Below are 22,446 nucleotides of genomic sequence, written 5' to 3' on the forward strand. Positions count from 1 at the left end.
ATACGCAGCATACATGCACAGAACGGAATACGTGCATAAAAGAGCCCAAATCATTGGTGGACCCCGAATCCTCGTCCTCACTGGATTTCGTCGCCTTGGGCAGGTGGCAGGTGGATGGATCCAGATCAAAGTCCTGGATGAACTTGTGTTTCCAGAGGAAGGTGTCCAGCGCTGCCGAGGCCCAGACGCGGCAAACCTGCGCCGCCTGGCCAATACAGTCCACCTCGAGATGGGAGAAGATCTGCCGGCCACCACGTCCCCGTCGGATTAGCTCAGCGATCTCGTCACGGAGCTCTCATGCCGACATAGCGCCCGTTAGCTGGCAGACTGGTGGGCCGCCTCTAACGGTCTGGCATGTTAAGGAACCGCGGGGCGCTCGTGACGAACCTGGGGTCATAGGATAAAAACTCCCCACCGCCGCACCATCGTATAAAACTCCACCGGGAGGGTAACGGGGCAGGGACAGGGGGAGGGGCGGGGGGGGGGGTAGTCAACACTGCGGTACCACGGGGCGAGAGCCTCGTCGGTGTACGTGGCACGTGAAAAAGGGTGTAGGTGCTCACGTCGGGTGATCCACGACACCCTCAAACTGTTCAGCAATTAATAAGAAATTGCGCGCTGGCGAAATTTAAAGTCTTTGTCACGCATGGCCTAAGGGTCTCCTCTTGCTACAAAGCCAGGTTATCGAGAAATAACGTCCGTCTCAAAGTTGTGCAAGGCGGGGCTGTGGAAAATCGGGGCCACGTGACGAGCTCTTGTTACTACAGGCATCTGCCGAATTTTCCAGTGTTCCTGTGCGTGTGAAGTAGGTTTTTGATGAAAGTTGTTATTGTCGGTTTCTCTTAAATGAACCATAAAGGGCAAAGTACACAGTTAGCAGAGTCTCCAAGCTGATGTCGACTTAGCCGATGATACTGTCACATATCAAACACGAATGACTGTCAAGTCTTAACCGTATTCGAGTGGGGTAGAGGTGGATTTCGCCCCTTCCCTCCCCCACCCCATCTCGTGTTTCTTTCTTGCTCGTGCCTCCGAAATGATTTGGGGCGATTCGTCGAAATTTGCTGCCTTTTCCTCGATATCTTTTTGTACGCGCTATGTAAAAAACTCGAGAGCATGGCATGTGCAGGGGCGTTTCCAGGACCCAGTATTGGGGCGGACCCTTAATAAGTTCGGTGGTCATGTCATGATGTTAATCTCCCCGAAATGACAGGCATTGTCTTGTGTTAACACAAGAAGCTGATGATTCTGGTGAATAAGACTGTTGCGACATGGATTCAGTTATTGCCATCCAGCAAAGTGGCACGACAGAGGCGGTTCTAGGGCTAACAAAAGGGGGTGTCTGTACCTAATGGGAAGTATTACGGGTTGCCAATAAAAGTATGTAAGAGATGCTTTCCGGTATCCGGGTCCAAATCCTCTCTTTTCAGACAACATAGTAACAGTATTTAAAGAGGTGTGAGTACGTTTCGCGAACGGGGTACATCAGGCAAGAAGACATGGCGTGAAAAAATATGATAGTCCTACGTTGCTATAAACGGGCAGCACACGAAACATGTGCGCACAAGTAAAGATGGCGAAAGCTCAATAAGCATTTCTGTGCAGAGATTTCTCAAGTGATGCGAGAATGGACGAGAGCTCGTAACATATGAGACGCGATGGCCTAAACTGGAACGATACATTAGATCGTGCACTTTCGTGCAATAACAACATCCAAAAGCTGTGCCAAAGACGAGCACAGGGACGCCAAAAGAGGACGAAAGAAATTATTTGTAGTAAATGGATGTTAGTCATCAAGGGCGCGGCGTCAGCTGACAACTGCAGAAATGTGTTACGCTCCAATCACGTCGTCCCAGTCCTTCCCCCTGCAAAACTGGAAGCGCCTGTAGCACCCGTCCATACATGCTGTAATTACTTTGTCTTATTTACGGCGTATAGCAGTGTTACGATGAAGAATACCACCCACTGCTCATTCAACCTCTTAGTTTCACCAACCCAGTAGGTTACCCTGTTTCACCTGTGCCAAAATGGTTGTCATTACCTGCTAGTCTGACAATACAGCAGTGTCATCCCATTTCCTCCGCGATGACCTAATTGCAAACCCAGTAATACAATTATTGCCATCACTTTTTGGGCCCACTCTTGGACGTTTTGGAACTTTTCAGACCATTTTGTTTTAAACCTGCTTGATACGCTACTGAATTTCAAATTTTGAGCTTTTCAAACTTCATCAAATCATATCAATTTCAAAGTATTATTTATCGAGCTGCGATGGTTGCGATGCAATCGATTGATACACGTAACAAATGTCTGATCAAAAATACCTTAAAGCTTAAGCTAAATCCCGCTGTTGTCTCATATTACAAATTCTTATAGACCATTTATTTTCAGAAACATGGATGTCGTGAGAGATCAAACGCTGCTTCGCTTTCCCAATTGACCAATAAGTACTCCAGATATTAGGGGCGGGGCAAATGTCTCACCCCCCCCCCCCCCCCCCACAAACACACACACACGCCTGGAAAAGGGGTATCGGGGAGCTCGCCAGGAATAGGTCACGGGTGAGCTTAAGATCTTTCCAGGTTGAATTAGAACGTGCATGTGTACACGGTATGTACCAACACCTGTTAAACGTACAATTTAAGCAAACGGCTTCAGTACAGCCACAACAGTGGCCTGCGAAACAACGAGGATACCGCGGCACCACACCAGTGATATAACTGCTGCGTACAGCCTCTGATCACATTAATCGTCTTCTGTACAGATTCAAATATAGTGGCCACGTGATAGTGCCACGGGCATACCAAAGTACGACAACTGGGGTGATATGCCATGATTGGGCCAAATAGTTAACCGTTAGTTGGCCTACTAGAGCATCAATAATGTTTGACCTCACAGGGTTTGCGTTTGTAGTACGTGCGAGTCATTTTTAGCATTTTGAGCAGCGGTGGTTCCAGGGAAGGTAAGCGAGGAATGAAAATGGTTGAACTCTCTGCATTGTATAGATGGAGTTCCCTATCTAAACACCCTCGATAGGTCAGGGCTTGTCTCGACCACCCTTGTTTATACCCCGGCTAAGCCTCTAACACACACGCACACGATGGAACAAAGATAACGTGTACGTAGGACGCCCATGTGGTAATGCAACAACAAACGTAACTCATTTCCTGTGTTATTGTTGCCGCTAGAATTGCATTCCTGGCTTCGATCACAACATCTACGTGTTATACAATATATCAAAACATAGTAAAATCATTTATCTGGATCACCAACCAGCACGCAGCAGACAAAAATGGTCCCGTTCGACAGGCCGCGCCACGCCCCGTGGCAACCTTTTCGCCTTTGCGACCATATTCATGGCAACAGTCTGTGCACATAATATATGTAATAAAACTATGGACATGTGAAATGCATTCAAATGTTGTATATGTGCAATAAGATGCAATAAAATCGTGTGGAGCACGCCACATTATCATTCTATGTTGTTATATCAAGACGTTACACTGCAATTTCTGCATTGTTTTTTTTTTCTTCAAGATCCCTTTTGCACTGACCGGATGCATCCAGCATTTTGTGCTTCTAAATAACCCATAGCATATGCAACACGCTTACAGTATCTATTGAACCATGTTAGTTTTCAGTTAATTGTGCCACAAGCACGGCGGCAGCGACAGCGACTGAAAACACTACTGTTCCTACTGTAACCATTCCCTTTAAAATAAGTTCCACATGGCTTGTTAAAAATGCAGCCCTCGTTATGGCGAATCAATTACTGAATCGCTGATGAAAATCGGACCGATAATTTCGGTTTTAAATTAGGGACAGAATCAGTGCTAAGACTTACCGGTAAAATTGAAATGTAAAGATCAATCAAAAAAAGATCGCCACTTGTACGTACTAAACCAACACATTATTAACATGGAAGATGGTTCAATCGCAAATACCCATCGGAAAAAGATCAAAGTTATATTTAACAAACAAGCACATTATAAACACAGACACATGCAAAAGTAATAAACTGTCACTAAATTTTGAACAAACAATTGTTACAAAAGATATTCAAACAGGACTGCAGGCGCATATCTCAAAAACGCCTGCCAGCCAAAGGCGCGTACATAGACAGCGTGGGCACTAACCTGCGCTAGCAACTCCTGGGGCATGTACGCCCACCTGGAGCACGGCTGAAAAATGACACGTGTGAGCAAGGCCAGCATCCATGTTGTCTTATACTGTAACACAAGCTAGATATATTTTACAAGGATAAACAGTATGTCACAGAAAATACACAGAACAAAACAGAAGCAGGTGGAGGATATGACAAGGGGTAAAGAATAGGAGTGGATCATGGATAGAGCAAGCACATTGCACAAGGGCAATGATTTCATTAAGCTGGGGTCAGTGGGTCATGCTCATCAAATGATCTACTTTGCATGCAAAAGTGGGACTGACTTCAACAGGAGAAGCAGCTGAACAGAGCTAGTGAATGCTGCTTCCAAATATGTCAGAAACTAAATGCTGCCCTTAACAATGTCATCCAGAAATTATTCTAAGGCTGTATGGATTGCTCACACATAGGCAGTAATTTAAGCTCAAGAATTGACTGTGAGCACAGCTCTAATTTATTCTGATTTTGTACTCCCTATGCTGAAAAAACATTAGCAGTGTTTCATTATATGAGCCAGAATGCTATGCCGATATGCATTAAGGGCACATGCAATAGGTGTCTGAACTTTGGAATGATGGGAAATGCATACACAAACCACTGAGAAGATGCAAATGCCACAATTGAAAATTTGTTAGCCTTGCACCAAAAGAAGCACTGTCTCATCAGGGCAGGCATGCCTAATTCCAGTACATCACTTTTTTGGAATCACACAAAGTATGAACTGCAAGTACATGCTTTGCCCTTCAAAAGCCAGCACTGTGTAAGATATGCTGATATCTACTATTTGTCACCACCATATGACTACAACCTGGCATCACTTTTCAACAACAAGCAGGGAACAAAAATGATTTAGTCAAGTATGCCTGCAGGCAATCATTCCAGCTATAGGACATTTCTGTATGCACATCAAGTTCTTTTCAGCAACATTTTTGGCATTCTCAATCACACCTTATTACATTGAACATACATCAGAATATAACTACAATCTCAGTTAATGGAGACAAGGCCTCAATTTTTTATATGCTCACTGTTTCAATGAAAATCTGAGGGGCACACAAACTTAAGAGTGTGATAAGCAGGAAATGCAGGAATAATGCATGCCCCATTTTAACCAAACAGATATGCTGGTTGCTGTACAGATATGGTACAATTTAAACACTGGCCATATGTTGCAATACAATAAATGACCAAGCCTATAGCATATCTTGAGTGCACAAGATAAGCATAGGCATGGTGTTGCCCACACAAGTGCGGAATGAATAATATTGTCAATCTACACCATTGCATATCCTCACCACTGCATCAACCAAACATGAGTCAGACAAATTTAAAAGACCAATGCCAAATGCCAATTATTGGAGCAAATACTTATTCATGAAATCAAAAACTGTCTGATATCATGTCAACCCTTTAGCACACATTTATAAATCACTGATGCATAGATTCACAAAAGACCCAATATGCGAGTAATCTAGCTGGTATTTTAGTTGCAAATTACTATTTATATAAAAGTATCCCCTAAGCTGTGTTGGTGCCAAGCTGACAACTGTACATGATACACTTTAAACATGGCTTAGTTGTGACTTTATGGAAGGTTCAGGATGTGATAAGTTTGTTTAATTTCCCTCAACAAGGGTCCACAAAGGCAAGCCAATTATAATGCCAAGGTATTGGTAAAAGGGGGGAGTTCAAATTGCGGGCAAGTCAAGAATGGGTGGGGTGATGTGGATGCCAGCACACATGTATGCTGGTAGTGAGTATGGTGGGGTGTTTAGTGCAGGGTATGCATGAGCGGGCCCTTACCAATATAATTTTTCAGTGGGTGGGAACCTTGCCAGTTGGATGTATTGTCAGTAATAACTGGCAATTTGCCACAAAAGGAGCTAATGCATTGCTACAGAAGAATCCACAAACCTAACATCTTATATTACCTGAACAACTAACCCAACAAAATACGAAACACAATCCCACTTACCTCATCATGGGCTGGTAAATGCGCGTCTCGACCCTCCATCGCTTTCAATTCTGTCTACCCTAGTGTAAATCTACAAAAAGCACGCCCTGGGAACTACAGAAGTTTCTCTTCCCAATCAATGACAGCGTTTTGCTTGACTGGTAAAACTTTTGAATCAAACAGCCACGAAGTTTTGCTTCGTTGTCACCAAAGAAGTCCTCCCAAACGTCATAAACCATTGCCGCAATGAATCCCAAGGGCAAACATAGCACCTACGTGTAGCGCAGGGAACGATATTACACACTGCGTGACAAGGCTGCCAATATATTTCGAAACAGCTGCGCACACTTCACTATGCAAAATTTGTGATACCAAATCAGGTAGGGGCATTTCTCTTTTAATTCCTTCAAATTCCTTGAAATTCTGTTACCGTGAGCATCGTGAACTGGAATTGCCCTTACAAGGGCAATTCCTTTACATTTGGTACTGTTTTGATGCCATTTTAGCCTAAATGCCGTGTGCCAACAAGTCCAGTTTACTAACACACGGCCAGATGGCCGAATGAATATGGGGCGCTTTGGTGGGTTAGCGGCTGGGGCTAATTGGCTCCCTCGCTAACGAGCGGCAAGAGGGTTATTTAACCTAAATCAGAAATTAGGTATGACTGCGTGAACTTTGGTGCAAAATTTTATACCTCTAGTTCGTAACATTCAACAACTTAGGTCAAACCATGTCAAACCTTGAAAGAGTGTCGAAAGTGTTCCAAGATCTACTCACTAACAGGATACGGATGGGTCGTCAAAGGTCGTTTAGCCAACCGAACTCCTTGACCATGTAAGTACTCGATGATCCGAGTGCTTTTCAGCATTCCTGAACTCTGGACTAAAGACGCCATCAGTCTGAAAATAATCCAGCTGCAGTTCGACTATCTGTTCCCTATTTACCCATGGCCTCACGATATATGATGACCTGTGGGTGACTGACCTCATGCTGATCAAGTAAAGCAATTTGCAAAACATATTTAGGGTTCAAAAGCCAAAAAATAAGTATCCTGAGTACAAGGGCGTCCTGGATTTCGACCTTCCGTCAGTCAAAGTCAAGTCAAGTTGAAGTCAAATGACGGTTGGCCCTACCTCTAGCGGTCACACATTTCGATGATGTGTTGTTTTGCCCGGGGCTTTCATCCAAGCATAACAACGCGTTCGATACCACCTGCCAACCGAACGAAGTCATAGGTGTTGTCACAGATGTCGCAAATCCGATCCACATTTTTGGGAGGACGGCCACGTCTCACGGCCCCACGCGGATGCTTGAGATTTGGTGTTGCATCTCTCCCGACATCTCCATATGTGCTCCATAGATCTGGTATCCCCTCCAGCCTGCTTTCACCAAGCTCCGGGTATTTTGGCGCCGGAACCCTCAGATTAGAGACCGTTGGGAGAACGGCTCGCTCTGCGCGCTATCCTGGGCATGCCAGCCATTGATCGGGACGTTGACGTCACGCTGCGCACGGCGCTCTGGTGATGACGTCAGTGCGGTGCGTAGTAGTACACATGCAGGGGCGACACCACCGGCCGACGGCTGGAGGGTCAAAACAGAGGGTGTCTTATGTGTGCTTCGAATGTCTTGAGACCGTTCACATTCCCCGCTGGCGGTCGCCGTGCTAATGCGCATGCGAAACTTCTCCGGACCTTCCGGGTCAGTGCCTTCATTGGAAAAAGAGCTTGATTAAAAAGGTGCCTGCTGATCGTTATTTATGCGAGTTATTTATGCGAGTTATATTTTTATTATATTTATAAGAATTATTTATACGAGTCCAAGGAGAGTCGTCTAAAATGTATGGTTATAAAAACGTTCCGATGCTCTCGCGTGACGTAGAACGTTTTATCCGAACCTCTTCGGGTACGCCTTTACTGCCCTTTATATGTCAAATATCTGCTGAGCTTAAATTAAGCTGCTTTCTTTTGTAATTTCGGTAAAACTCTGCGGTGTTCTTTGGGGCTCTCTGTTTGCCACATATTGCTTCTCAAGTCCTTTGCTATCTCATGCAGGACGATGAACAAGGCCCTTTTAGAAATCATTCGATGCACTTCATGTGGGTATTGTCAAGCAATCGCAGTAATCCTTTCCAACTGCAAAAAGGCATCCATCTGGTCGTGGTTACTAACCTACTTGTACGTAGGTAACTTTGCTACATACCAAACTACCTACCAAACTCCCCACCAGCTGTGACCTAATGGATGTATTCATCAGGGCAATGCTGCTCCGGTCCACTCGTACTTAACAAAACTTCCCAAAAATTCAACAGGGCACGATCGCTCTCGTCCATGTGCACTTAACTAAAGAAAGACATATGCCACGCTACTGTCACTCTACCCTACTGCACCCACCAACCACAACATCGCTTCTGTCCCGTACGCACGTCGGTGTCCGTCTTCATCTCTGCCTCGATGTCAACGATGGATCACCTCTAAAACCCGTCGGTGTTTTTGTTGTTTGTTATTGCCTATAGTGCGCAAGTACCCAAACTAAAAGTGCGCTATCCAGCCGCCTGCATTCGGTGACCACGATCATTCAACACCGCCGCTGTCCTTAACACGTCGCTAAACGAGCTGGCTTCTTCAGCTCGCTTGTGAAGTATACATATGTTAACACAAACGAACAACGCGACATGACGTTCCTGATCAACGCTGCCCTCGCAGGATATGATGCCGACAAGTGGTTACGTGCTCCTGTCGGCTTTTTTGATAGTGAAACCGCACATCACGGACGGTGGTCTTAGGACTCGGTCTGCACGGTACACTGATTTGCCTTACAGCTGCAGGTCTTTTATTTAGCGTGACCATACCGTATCTCTGCCATTCCGCGCCAGGTTGTCTTCGAGCTCTCCTTGTATAGTGGTGTCGGGTCAAATTGTCGATTGACAGAGCACGGGCATGGGTTTCTAGTTTATTTTTTACGGAAGTAAGACTTGCAATCGGGTCACAGGGCGCGCAGAGTGCGACTACGAGAGCCAGGTCGCACCAGGTCTGCGAAGCTTCAGGCCACCAGGTACGTCAGCTTCCTCGCAGGGCGCGCAGGGCGCGACTGCGAGAGCCAGGTCGCACCAGGTCTGCGAAGCTTCAGGTCACCAGGTACGTCAGCCTCCAGGCACGCCACGAAGAGCTCGTTGAGCTTTTGATCCCTTCTGAATAATGCAACTTGTATCAGATGCTCTGTGGCCCATGAAAAAATGTTTGCCGATGTTTTTCTTACAGGAAGGCCGAGTTCAAATCTCATCCACCGCATCGCCTTGGATGAGTCTTGTTCAGCGGGCCGCGCCCCTTGAACTTTTTGCACAGTGATCTGGATGGACCCGCAGCATGTCAAAATACCACAGTCGCAGCATGGGATGCGTGCCGTTCCCAAACATGACGCCGCCATTCTAGTTCAATCTCCCCTCGAAAACATCACGCGCTCAAGACTCCATTTGACTCCCGACACTCAGCCAGAGTTTACAGCCGTTGTGTCGTACAGATGCGTAATCAGTGCCCTGAGGTCTGCGTCGTACTTCTTCAGATGTTCAACGACAACGTCAGTAACATTCGCGGCCTTACTGCATTCAAAGCTGAGTATTTTCTTTAGATTTAACTGAGGGAGACTGCTTCTTCCCCTGACGAGAAATGGGTTCTTTCCCTCGCGTCCTTCAGTTTATTGAAAGGGAATGTTTCACATTTGAAGATGTTGAAGCAAGCACCAGATATGACGAAGTAAGCTCACTCATAAATACTGGTGTATTTGTAAGTATAAAGGAGTGCTTTAGACAACACAACATCTCCGTTTAGTAAACAACGGTCCTCGATACGTCATTGATTACGTCATCGCACCATGCACAGCAACTATTGAGAGCCAATTGACGGCCGGCACTGGCGCAATATCTGTCGATCGTACTCACGAACACCAAATATGAACGACCCGACCATTACATTTGTATTTACCTTGACCGCCGTATGGCTACTGTTGAATGACGTTATTCTGACGTCATGGATGCCGTGGTAACCTTGAAATACTTTTCCGAAATAGTCTTCCCATCTTCGCGGTCGTGAAGCTCAGAGACTAGAGGGATTTAGGTCTTAAGAATAGCAGGGCTGTGAACTGCACCAAATGATTTTCAAGATGGCTATTTCACTTGGATATTTGCTATATTTCATTTATCGTTCATATTTCAGATGACTATTCCAAAACCCCCACAGAAATATGGAGCACTCCCCTTTATTAATTTGGTTGACTGCCAAGTGGGAGTCCCACTTCCTGGCAAGATGTGTCCTCAATAAAATGGGGTGGAATGCAGTGAATAAAGCACCCCAAGATATTACAAACCTAGAAAAACAGTGGGCATTCAATTCAAGCAGCTGGGGTACCGAGACATCTCTAACGCTTCGGGTACATCACCACAGTCATGGTCGTGACATGCGTCCTGACACGCTTGCTTTTTTCATAAACACCAGGTGTCATACAAAGGTGAATGGTGACACAATGGAGACACAGTGGTGATACAAGTAGACCGCGGCACCTGCATGGGCAGGCTGAGACAGCCCGACCATGGCATGACTGTGGGAGTAGTGAGTCAGGTTGGTGCTGGAAGATACAAGCTAAAAATACGAAGCTGTCCTTCATGTGTCTGGCAGCCAGAAAGAAAGTGCGTCAAAAGCAAGCTGATGTCGGTTAATGATCGTGAGGCGCAGTTAGTGTGTGCTGAAAGCCGGATCAGAAACATGCGTTGTAAACGCTCAATGCGATCTACGTATGGTCTGACCATGCCACGCTGCATGCAATTACACAAGCATTCTAGTAATGATGGGGCGTTCGAACGATGTCTTGCAATGAGTGCACCTAGTTGATACTGTGTACCCTACTATTTGCAACCTGATTATGTCTATGATATTTCAACCGGTTTGCAACGTCCTTATCAACAGATCCAGTTTCTTGTTTGCTCTTGCCAGATTAATGAACATTGTGCACGACTAAGTCTCGCATCGCTAAGCCCCGCTTCCCTAAGAGTGGTGATCGACTCGATATCAACGTGGACCACTTGCTATGGCGGCGGGCACGAAATCGTTCTCGATCTATGCCGACTTTTCTCGCCAAGCGTTCTTCGTCCGCCGGTGTGTGGAGAGTTTCAACACAGGAAAGCCGGTAATGTCAACACCTGTTGCGGCTGTAGTGTGCAGCACCGCCACTTGATGTGCCAGTTGCCAGGTGCCGATTGCATCGCTGCATCTGTCAAGCGACGGCGAGCTCCAAATGATCTCAGCTTCCTGCCAGTGACGAGATAACTGTAGGCGTCCAGCAACAATAGATGCAGTTGACGACAGCGGCGACTGGGGAATGCGTGCCCGCGTGCATCAGGAAGAAGCAAGCTGCAGCAAGTCGAGGAGCTCGACACTCCACGGCCGTTGAGTGTCTGCTACGGGCAGACGCAGCTCCTGCGGTCATTTACGACAGTGCCGAATGCCTGCGTACTCGTCAGGCAGTAGCAGGTTACAGTAGCTCACACGAACACCACCGTGTCATGGATGCATGCACTTTGGGAGGTTGCGGGCAACAGTCAGTCACACACGAGTGCCTGCCCATTGCGCGCACGTCAGGCACTAGCAGTTAGTCACACACCAGTGCCTGCCCATTGCGCGCACGTCAGGCACTAGCAGACTGCCGTTGATCGGGCTCATGCTGCGCATAAGCTGTCCGGTGGCTCGGCTGGCTGTGAAACAGCTGGCCCGGCTGACTGTGAAACAGCTGGCCCGGCTGGCGGTGAGATAGCTGGCCCGGCTGGTGCTGAGATAGCTGGCCCGGCTGGTGCTGAGATAGCTGGCCCGGCTGGCGGTGAGATAGCTGGCCCGGCTGCCTGTGAAATAGCTGGCCCGGCTGGCGGTGAGATAGCTGGCCCGGCTGCCTGTGAAATAGCTGGCCCGGCTGGCTGTGAAACAGCTGGCCTGGCTGGCGGTGACATAGCTGGCCCGGCTGGCGGTTAGATAGCTGGCACTGCTGGCGGTGAGATAGCTAGCCCGGCTGGCGGTGAGATAGCTGGCTCGGCTGGCTGTGAAACAGCTGGCCCGGCTGGCGGTGAGATAGCTGGCCCGGCTGGCTGTGAAACAGCTGGCCCGGCTGGCGGTGAGATAGCTGACCCGGCTGGCGGTGAGATAGCTGGCCCGGCTGGCGGTGAGATAACTGGCCCGGCTGGTGATGAGATAGCTGGCCCGGCTGGTGGTGAAATAGCTGGCCCGGCCGCTTGTGAGATAGCTGGCCCGGCCGCTTGTAAGATAGCTGGTCCGGCTGGCGATGAGATAGCTGGCCCGGCTGGCGGTGAGAAAGCTGACCCAGCTGGCGGTGAGATATCTGGTCCGGCTGGCAGTGAGATAGCTGGTCCGGCTGGTGGTAAGATATTTGGCCCGGCTGGCGGTAAGATAGTTTGCCCGACTGGAAGCGCCTCCCTTCCACCAGAATTTAGCACGGCGCCTATCTGCACGCCCAGCCGGCGCAGGCATCCGTCAGGCGCACCAGCTCCCGCCGAGACGAGATCGGCCGCCGGAGCGAGGCCGGCCGCCAGCCGACTCGCCCGGGCTGGACGGGGCGGCGCAGGGAGCGCGCACAGCACACGCGGTCGGCGACGACACCTCTCTGCAGAGAACTCTTGTCTCCGTCAGTGATAGCGGGTTAGGACGCGGAGAGGGTCGTTTAAAAAGCTGTACGACTTTAGGCACCGCAAATAAAGAAGTGGTTTACGGTTGAACGAAGCAGAAACGATTCAGAACGCTGTTGTATTTCATGCAATCGATCAGTGTGGTAGTAACAACCATTTGTTAGCCGAGAACCACGTTCACAAAAGTCGAATAACAAGGTTGTCTTACGTACCTTACGGCACATTTCAAGAGAGTGGGCTACTGAAAAGAAATTGTGTGCTGGTGAAATACGCGAAAAGCTTTCGTATGCTCTTCTAATGAACATGTTTTTTTACCAAAGGTTTTACATTTACTCTGCAGCAGCCTCATAAAGTTCTGACTGAAAGCATTTGATAGATGAGGGGCGGGCGCTTTATGTTGGTTATCTGTTAAGATAGTTTATACCGTTCCGGCCGAACACAAAAAGTGTATTGATAGAAGAATGGTTCCGCTAACACTTCTTCTTACGTGTTACAAATGTTACATCTAGTATGCAAACGTATGGGAAATTTTCAAGGAGCGCCAATCTGTACATCTCATGGAGTATGGCCACTGGCGAGGTATGGAAAAATTATTCCGAGTCTAGTGAATGCTTTACGACATGCGCTAGTTTTACTGTCTTATGTCTTGCGGGCCCATCGGTCATCGGTCAGGTCAGGAAGTATTATTATTTGTGGTTAATTGGTGTTTTCGAGCGCGTCGACTTCAGTGGTCATTTTGCGTCCAAGGAAGTGCTATTAGTAACCGTCAGGTTACAAATGGGTTGGTTACCACGAACAGGTCCCCAATTGATGTGAACACCAAACGAGAGCAGAAAACACAAGCTGTTGCCATGGGGAAGTCCAAAACGAAAACGCCATTCAGCATGCAGGCACAGACAGGGGTGTACGGAGGCTCTCCAAATAGCAGGTGGCACGACCAAAAGATCGCTTAAAACCGAATTTAGCGTACCGCAGACGCACATTTCTTGTGCATGGCACAACATCGCACACTCTCAACGTTCCTTTTTGTAAGTCTACCTGGATTTTTGACGGTTAGTATTCAGTTACGTGCACATGAACACATCTCATAACTTTGGTGCAAGTGGTAGAGGGACGTGCCCCGGGACCATACGCGCACGTTCGTAAGCGCTGACAAAGAAGACTGCACATCATTATTGAAAGAGGACAGCACCACACACGCTGGAGCAGATAACGCAGTGATTGAGGAGCTGATGCCACGTCATGCGATGTGAAAGCCAAGAAAACAGGAAAAGTTGTTCGGAAGCGATTAAATAATCCGGACATTTAGGTACAAAGACAGATGAAAAAACAATACCAGATTTGAATAAATTGCTGACTTTCGCCTTGACTATGGACGCAACGCTGAACTCATACCCCGCAGCTGAGGAAAGACGGACAAGCCAGGCGGGGCGGTATGTCCCGCACCGTGCCAGCGGCCTTTATGCGATAGATGACGAGCTGACGATATGCGCCGGCGGCTCTACACTCTATTTCTGACCTATTCAGTAGGCCTGTATTTCTGACCTACTCAGTAGCTCCCTTTTACCTGCGCAGTAGACCAGGATCTGTCGTCAGACCAATTCTCTTCATCACGTCTATCAGCGACCCGACCTCCTTCCTCACCCACGGCCACGTCCTGTTCTGCGCTGACGACACCCAGCTCCTCGACCATTCCCTTCCAACTGTCATCGGCTGGTACAACCTCAAGTTGGGTGTCGGTGAGTTCATTCTCCATTCCTAAGATTGTTTACAGGCTAATAGCTTAAATTTGAACTTAATTAGACGTATTCCAACATTTTAGGGACCAAACCATCCCTAATAGAAGGCCAAAGACATCCACGCCACACTTTTAGGATAAAGATATCCCCATGGAAAACTGAAAATATTTGTGGAGGCATCTTGTTCAACACCTGACATGGAAGTCCAACACATGCACGGTGGTCCTGCGATCCACTATTTTTATATCATCGCTCCACAAGATCCGTCACCATTTCAAATTTGACATCCTGAGGCTCTGTCCAGGCCCAAGTTTGTCCACATATCCCTCACTGCTTATCCGCGCGCGGATGGGAGTCGCCTACAGTCGTATTCACCGAATCCAAAATACTATCAACTTTATGGTCAGGCTGGTACCGAGGTATGACGCCCAGTGTGCATCATACCTGCACTGGGATTGCTAGGGTGGTATGGCGTGTAGGGGATAAGTCACCAGCATGGTTGTATTCAAGTGGGAATAGCCTTGATGAACAATCTATGTACCCGGCAACTCAGGCCATGTTTGCCAGGCATTCCTGGGTGCTGTTTAATAGTACCGTAGCAGCTGGAATACTAGAGCTCCCGAGGTATAGGATAACTGAAACCCAACAATCATTCGTGTTTATTTATATCCGTATCATCTCTGAAGGGATGTGCATTTTAGAAACTCATTACATTCATGGCAGGTACGGAACATACGCTTTATTGCACTGCATTGTAATGACTCTCATCTTTAGTTGAATGATAGGTTGTAGCCATGACCGCATTTTTGATAGAAACTGTGTGAATAAATCTTACACCAGTCCTTATCCCTGTCCAGTGCCTTCTACCTGCCTTGATAACTGACTACGTCTAGGACGGTACGCACCAGCACAAGCCCCGCTAGGGACTGCCCTACTCAGGGCCAGCCATTTGCTCTGGTCGCGTGGCATCAAAAGAGATGAATGCACGACAGCTGCTCGTTCCCATGCCTCAGCACTTCATGGAGTTTCACTTATATTTGAACATGCTCAGCGAGGTTGGCGGAGAGGAGAGGGAGCCCAGGTGCAGCTTAACACCTCTGATGCGGGATCGAACAGAGCATTGGTGAGTACCAAAGAGAACACCGGCACCAGCCGCGGGACTACCTGACCCCCTCTCTGCCAGCCGTTCCTCACTGTGACGTAGCAGCAAAGAAGAGAAGACACGGCGCCTGTACGTCATGTTCGAGTGGCTCGTCATTACTGTGTTCCCGTTTTTTTAACAAAACTAGACCGCGGAAAACTGGCCTATCTACAAGAGAAAGGCTGAGACCTCAGAGGCGGCAGATGTTCAACAAACTCCGGCCAAGAAAAAACAGCAAAAGATCGCCACTATCTTCATCAGGACCGGATCTCTACCAAATCTGTGTTGCGGCGCACCTTGGCCACCGCCCTCGCCCGACGTGCAGTGACGATACTCCACAGGGCTTACTCAGCCACTGGTCTGCAGCGAACAATTCGGAATCTTGCGGCATGTCATGCAGGGCATCACATAACAACGCCTCCCCACCAAGCGCTACTGAACAGAGAGAACCCGACTCTAGGTCACACCCGACTCTAGGTCAATAGACTTCGTTAATTTAATTGTTGTGTTGCCTAAGAAACTATCTCAGGGATGTATGGCTCTGTCTACCACTACATTGCTACGTCACATTAAACGATTTCCAAGAAATTGCCTTCGCTGAATGCATGGCTTTAATTTTATCTGCCGTAGGTCGGCGACCAAACAAGGTATATCTAACTTTGTGATGAAAACCATCTGTTATTGCATTCTCTACAGCAATGCAAAATTTGGCGCAGCTACGCCTCGCCGTTCGAAGATCATTTAGGAAAAACATTCGGAGGGCCAAATTGCCCCTCCTAAACGAGTGCGTGTTAAGTAATCCAAATCCTTAACACGCGCCGGGTGGCCGATTGGAAACCATACGTTCGGATGCGGGGTCAGTTTGAGCCCACTGAGATCTCAGGAACTTAGAGAGCTAGAGACACCAAATTCACTGAGTGTGTTAATCTGCACGTGAACTCTCTTAGGTCAGAGTTTGAGGTTTCTAGGTCATGATATTCGGGTAAAACAAGGTCAAACAAGATCGAATTCCTGATTGGTCCTCGAAGAACCCCAAAGCATTGGAAACTGTTCTAAGAAAAATGTCACACACTCAGTTGGGGTCAGTGACCTTATTTGAGCTTTTAAAGGTCATGATGACCAAATTGATACAAGGCTGTTTTTAGTTTTGCATTTGGATAACCGACAAATATTTTGCTAGGCAGTATGTTCCTAAAAGTAAAATGTTGACATGGGTCATCTTAGGTCAGTGACCTATTCTGACATATAAGAAGCCCATGGATGGTGTATGATGCGGTTCCTACTATCAATATATTCGAAACGAGCACCAGAAACCAGCCCATACAGCAACCCCGAAAGTAATAAAACAGGTTGGTTTTGATCTTGGTCTGACCTTTCTTCTTGACCCTGGACCGATGCTATTTGCTTATTCAATTGTTGTGTTGCCTAAAAAGGTATCTCAGAGATATATGGCTTCGTCCAGCACTCTGTTGTTTGATGGGATTGAAAGATTTCTTAGAACGTCTCTTCGCTGAAACCATGGCCTGACTTTGACCTGTCATATATCAGCGACCTTACAAGGTACATAAAAAATTAGGTCAGACGATCCGCAATTTAATTGTCTACAGCTAAGCAAAATGTGGCGCGGCCACGCCGCGCCGTTGAGAAACCATGTCGGGAAAACCCCCGGGGTGCCAATTTGAGCCCCCGGCCCGAGCGCGTGTTAAATGAAATGTACTGAAGGTATCATGACAAACATCACGGTAAATCTTACCATTCGGTGAGAACGTTTTAATTCTTCCGTGCTTGACCATGCATCCGAAAAAAATGCCTTCAACCTCTGGCGTGGAACATGGTGCATTGTTGCCTGTTCCCCTGTTGCCTGGGCTATTATTAGTCTGTCAGATTATCTTCGAAAGAAATGTGAATGATATGAAAAGCAAATCTGGGGAGTGCTCTATGAAACATGAAGCATTTGTATGGCAGGAGTGTATGACAAGTTTTGAGAGTTCAAATGGCTTACAAGTAGGATGCATTAATTCTTAGGTTCCTGACTTTACGAACTGTTGAAATCCGACTCGGGCTTCATCCGCCATTGCGCGCGCGGCACGTGCCTGTCGCGGCAGGTCCTGTCGCCTCCGGGAAGTACTGAGCGCCACCCAGCGCGGTGCGTCAGCAGGGCCAGCCCCCACCGCCCGCTCCCGGCTCCGACCAGGCGACTCGGGCCCGCAAGCGATAAGTGACGGCTATGCCGGCCGGTTCCGGCGCCGCGCTGCCCCTGTGAACAGCACATGTGACAGCCGAGATAGAACCGAGGTATCCGATTCTACCGACGCCCGTCGCTGCCCAACCCATATTACTATCAGTGCCAGGGGCGGCGTATCCGAATTTAGAATGGAGGGGGCGAAGACTTAACGATGAGCCCCCAAACCGATGGAGCTCATTATTACAGTGGAGCTGTTCTTCGGTCGTGAAATCAGCGACTGGCCGTTGTCGTATTTCAATCAGTTACAGCGCCTGCCTCAACCCAGCTGCGCCAAGGTGAGTAGATTAAAGGTTCGAGTCGCTTCGGCGCTCGCTATTTGCCTCTGACTAGTACGGTCTGCGGCCGGGGTCAGTGACTGCCCGAGACCACCAAGGTGGGCCGAGCCCAGCATTACAATGTGTTACACTTCTGCCACAAAGTTCTGCCGTTTAGCCGGCGTTTTACAATCGGTTGGTCCGTCGGCCAGGGGTCACACAGCAAGGCACTGCTTATCGTTAGCTTGGACCTCAGGAATCCATCTCATTCAGCTCCATTTTGTTTGTGCTATTTATACCTAAAAAAATATCCGACTGGTTTGCATCGGTGGCCATGCCCTCAGACTACCTATTGTGAGCCATAGCTTGCTCCTTGTGCTTAAAACCGGTAACACGGTAAATTGGAGGAGCATTTTTCATGTCGTGCGAGGTTATGAGACAGCTGCCAGGTTGGCTCTCTGATCACTAGCCAGAAGATCACTAGGAGAGCAATTCGTTATTTCCGGGACTCTAATCCGGCGCCATTGGATCCAAACGAACGAATGCGCGGCCAGAGCCTTGGCAAGGAGGGGCACAGGGTCAACAAAGGGTCCGCTGATAGCAAGAGGGCCCCAAAATTCGCCGAGTATGGGCCATTTGTTAATGAAAGCATGCTGTTATTTCATATGTCTCATGTTGCCCTTCCGTAACTTGAATAAGAGACAAAAGCTATTGCAAGACCATTTCTGCCTGAATTTTATCGTCAATCAACTGAAGAAATCATGCATTAAACATCGGCATGAAATAAATCGCCGGCGCTCTCTGTTTTTCAATGGCCCAGTGGACTCTCTCTAAGCCGACAGAACTCAGAAGCTTTGTCAGAATCTTGATCCGGGCTGTGCAGGGATATTAAGGAACTCGCAAATGTAGTTCGAAATGGTCAATAATTTGTATCGACATGGCCAAGTTATGTTTGTCTGGAAATAGTCAGCATTCAGTCAGAATTTATTAGTGATGCAAGCTTTGTAACGTAGTTTAGAGAAAGCGCGCTCACAAATTATAGCAATAAAAACCTCATAGTCAGGCGTTGCAGTCTCCGTAGGCCCTGCAACGTCGGACCCATTGTTTACACTAAGCAGTGTTTAGCGGGTAACGAAATTGATGACGCATTGAAGTAAGCACCTGTGAACACTTTAGGACATCAAACCTTACATTTGATAGGCAGTCTGGCGTATATTTCACCTGTAAGACTTTTGGACTGATGAATTGAACGGCCTTTACTGCACCGCAAAGTGGTGCTGGAGTTTTTGACCGGGCCCAGTTTCAAAGGCTTTTGAGTCTACGATAGGCCTTTTTCAGACCGGAAATGGGTCCTTCCCGTGCCTGAAACTGTTAAAGAGGTTTCCTGCCTTAATATTGATTCTTTGTGGGCCTGAGTTTGGCTCTCTACGCTCACTCTGATGGTACACAATAAACAAATCTCTTCCATAAATCAGCCGAGGGCCCATTTGAGCCACCTGACATCTGGGAACAAAGCCGTTTTGGCGGTTACCTCATATATGGGGGACAGTTTGCCCCGCGGATCACCGCCACTGGCTCTCTGAGCTTACCATATGCCCATTCCAGACTAGAGATGGGTCCTTCTCAGGTCCAAAAAGTCAGATACGCCTTTTCTGAGCCTAAACTCGTCGTTTCTCAACTTTTACTGAGGCCTACGTGAATTGAAACGAGCCGTTTCTGAACTTATGATGATCCCTTCCCAGACTTGAGAGGGTCCTCTCTGAGCTTACGATAGAGCACTTTCTCAACCTATGACGGGCCCTTTTTAAATTACGTAAGTTGCTCAGTGTATTAGCGAGGAACATTATTTACATAGATAAGACAGTAGTAAGACATAGAATGACAGTGGCCAGAAACCTTATTCCTCGGAGAAAAACCAGAAAAACCAGGAGAATGGAGATATAGTTGGGATGATATTTTGACAACATGCCGTTATCGAAACAATAGCAAAAGTGAATTTAAAATTGGCTGCCGACGATCCTACTCGATTTTTCAGGGTTTTTCGTGTTGAAAAAGAAGCCCACAGTTGTTTGTTTTCACAGGACAGTAACATTCAGGGCATAAACAAAGACAGATTAACAGCCATTACCACGATACGGTGCCTACCTAAGAATTAGAGTGCGCGAACATGCGTGTACATGCAAACAAATTCAAGTAAATAGGCATCACGCTTCACGCTTCATTCAAGCATGCAAGCGAGTTGAAGTAAACAGGCATCACACATCGCGCACCAATTATATATGCAAGCGATTTCAATCGACTAGGCGTAACGCATTGCGCACCAGGTATCACTTACACATGTAAGGGATTTGAGCTAGCACACATCACACACAGAGGCACACTTCACGTTCGCATAATCGGCCATGATAAGCCCTGTATGTTAAGATTTGGTCGCCGACTTTTTATAACAATAGATTCGCCTATTCTCCTGTCTGGGTGGTCCTGTGCTCTGTAGATGACTTGAAGCTCTAAAACGGTCATAGGGCTCACACTTCCCTCGATTTCAACTTGAACACGTTTTGCCAAAAAATGGTCACCGAAAGGGGTCCCGTTTTGTTTTTAGCGTCTTGCAGGTGCTCATTATATCTCAAGCGAATAGGGCGCATGGGCTTCCCAGTAAACACTATGTCCCTTCTATGTTTTTCACACAGTTTACATTTGACTTCCTAAACCACGTTATTTGCGTGCAAGCCCCTTGAAACCCAGAACAGCATAAATGACATCTGCTGCCACCCGGGCGCTTGGGCTTCGAGATGGAAGATTTCACCACAGACTTTTTAAGCTTATTGTCGTTTTTCTAAGCTATGTGGACGCGCAGGTTTGATTTCCTAGCAATGTGTTTGATTCTCCAAACCAAATGCTCATCTATGTAAGATAGCGTTAAGAATCCGTCTTTGGATAGGCGTTCCCACCTCCTACCACCCATTCCCCAAGCGCTCTAGACTTTTTTCTTCTTTTCACTTGCTGCCTAAAAGTTGCGGAGAATGTCCGTTGCCCAACAGCAAAGTCCACATTCTGTTTATGTTTTTTTCTTTCCGTTTCACTACTTGATGAGTTGTTTAGAGTCCTATGAAACATGTTACAAATTATGTTGTGTTTAGTGGAAGTTGGATGCGCAGATCACAGTGCAGAACGATTCCAGAGTTGGTGGGCTTGATAAAGACCTTCATTTCTAATGCCGTGGTGTTGTTCTTCCGCTCCACCGTCACTATGGTTTCGAAATATGGTACCCCTTTCCGCCCCCTGTATGCTCCATCGTAACAGCTGGATTTGGATGCTGGTCGTTCACGAACTCTAAAAACTCGTCAAGGGCACGCTGCCCGTGCGTCCATACACCAGCGTCCATACCCCAGCATGACTATCAATGTATCTAGCTAAGAAAATTGGTTTGAATAGGCTGGCGGCCAGGGTCTTCGTTTTAAATTTGTCTAAAAATATTATCGCCAGAGGAGGAGCGCATATGTTTCCCATTGCTATTCCCAATTTTTGCTGGTAGAAGTCGTCTCCGAACGAGAAGACATTTTCCTGGAGACACTGTTCTAAAAACCCACAGATATCTACTTTCGACAAACCGAAAGCTTCAAGTTTATGTAAATATTTGTCTGACTTAGCTTTCGCGGCAGCGATAGCCTCATTGACTGGTATATTGCCAAATTAATTGATAATATCTACACTGAAGAAAATGTTGCCTTCTGGTACCCCTTCTGTCTGCGAATGATTGGGATCTTTTTTAAAACGTCTCTGGTGTCCCACAGATGAGTGGCAACAAAACTCAAGAGTTGGTTAAGTATTTTCTCTAAAAAAACACGAAATTTTTTGTACGACCACTGCAAGCAGATATGACAGGCCTGAGGGGCACAGCAGGTTTGCGATCTTTAAGAAACCTATAGGGTACAGGCGTTCTTCTGTGTCTAAGTGGGAAATCTTTGTTGGTTTTGTCCAAAGTTTTCCGCTAAATGTGTTCTTAAGTGTTTTTTTTTTTTTGTTCTTCCTCTACCTAACGGGCTGGGTTGCTTTCAGTCTTCGTAGCTGTTACTGTCGTTAAGTATAGCCTTAGCCTTCTTAACATAAGTTAGCCGGTCAAAGATTACAAAACCCTTACACTCATCGCTCTGTTTGGCTATGGTAGCATCATTTTTGCTGAGGTCCCTGATTAAGTTCCGCTGATCTGCAGTCACATTCAGTTTGCCTACTTTACGGTTTTTGGACGTGCGTCGTACGTCATCCTTC

The 22,446-nt window shown here is 47.2% G+C and overlaps 1 protein-coding gene across 1 annotated transcript in view; it reads right to left on the reverse strand.

Moving 5' to 3' along the window:
• Positions 1 to 6,390, reverse strand: part of Fbw5 (F-box and WD repeat domain containing 5) — a gene marked incomplete in the record, with an annotated part of 43,318 nt that extends 36,928 nt beyond the window's left edge. The window contains 3 exon segments of the mRNA XM_037225211.1: positions 82 to 241; positions 4,137 to 4,181; positions 6,141 to 6,390. Coding sequence (XP_037081106.1) covers positions 82 to 241; positions 4,137 to 4,181; positions 6,141 to 6,179 — 244 coding nt within the window.
• Positions 6,391 to 22,446: the final 16,056 nt, after the last annotated feature.

This window comes from Pollicipes pollicipes, unplaced genomic scaffold, assembly GCF_011947565.3.
Source record: "Pollicipes pollicipes isolate AB1234 unplaced genomic scaffold, Ppol_2.1 Scaffold_4881;HRSCAF=5763_pilon_pilon_pilon, whole genome shotgun sequence".
Classification (NCBI taxonomy): Eukaryota; Metazoa; Arthropoda; class Thecostraca; order Pollicipedomorpha; family Pollicipedidae; genus Pollicipes; species Pollicipes pollicipes.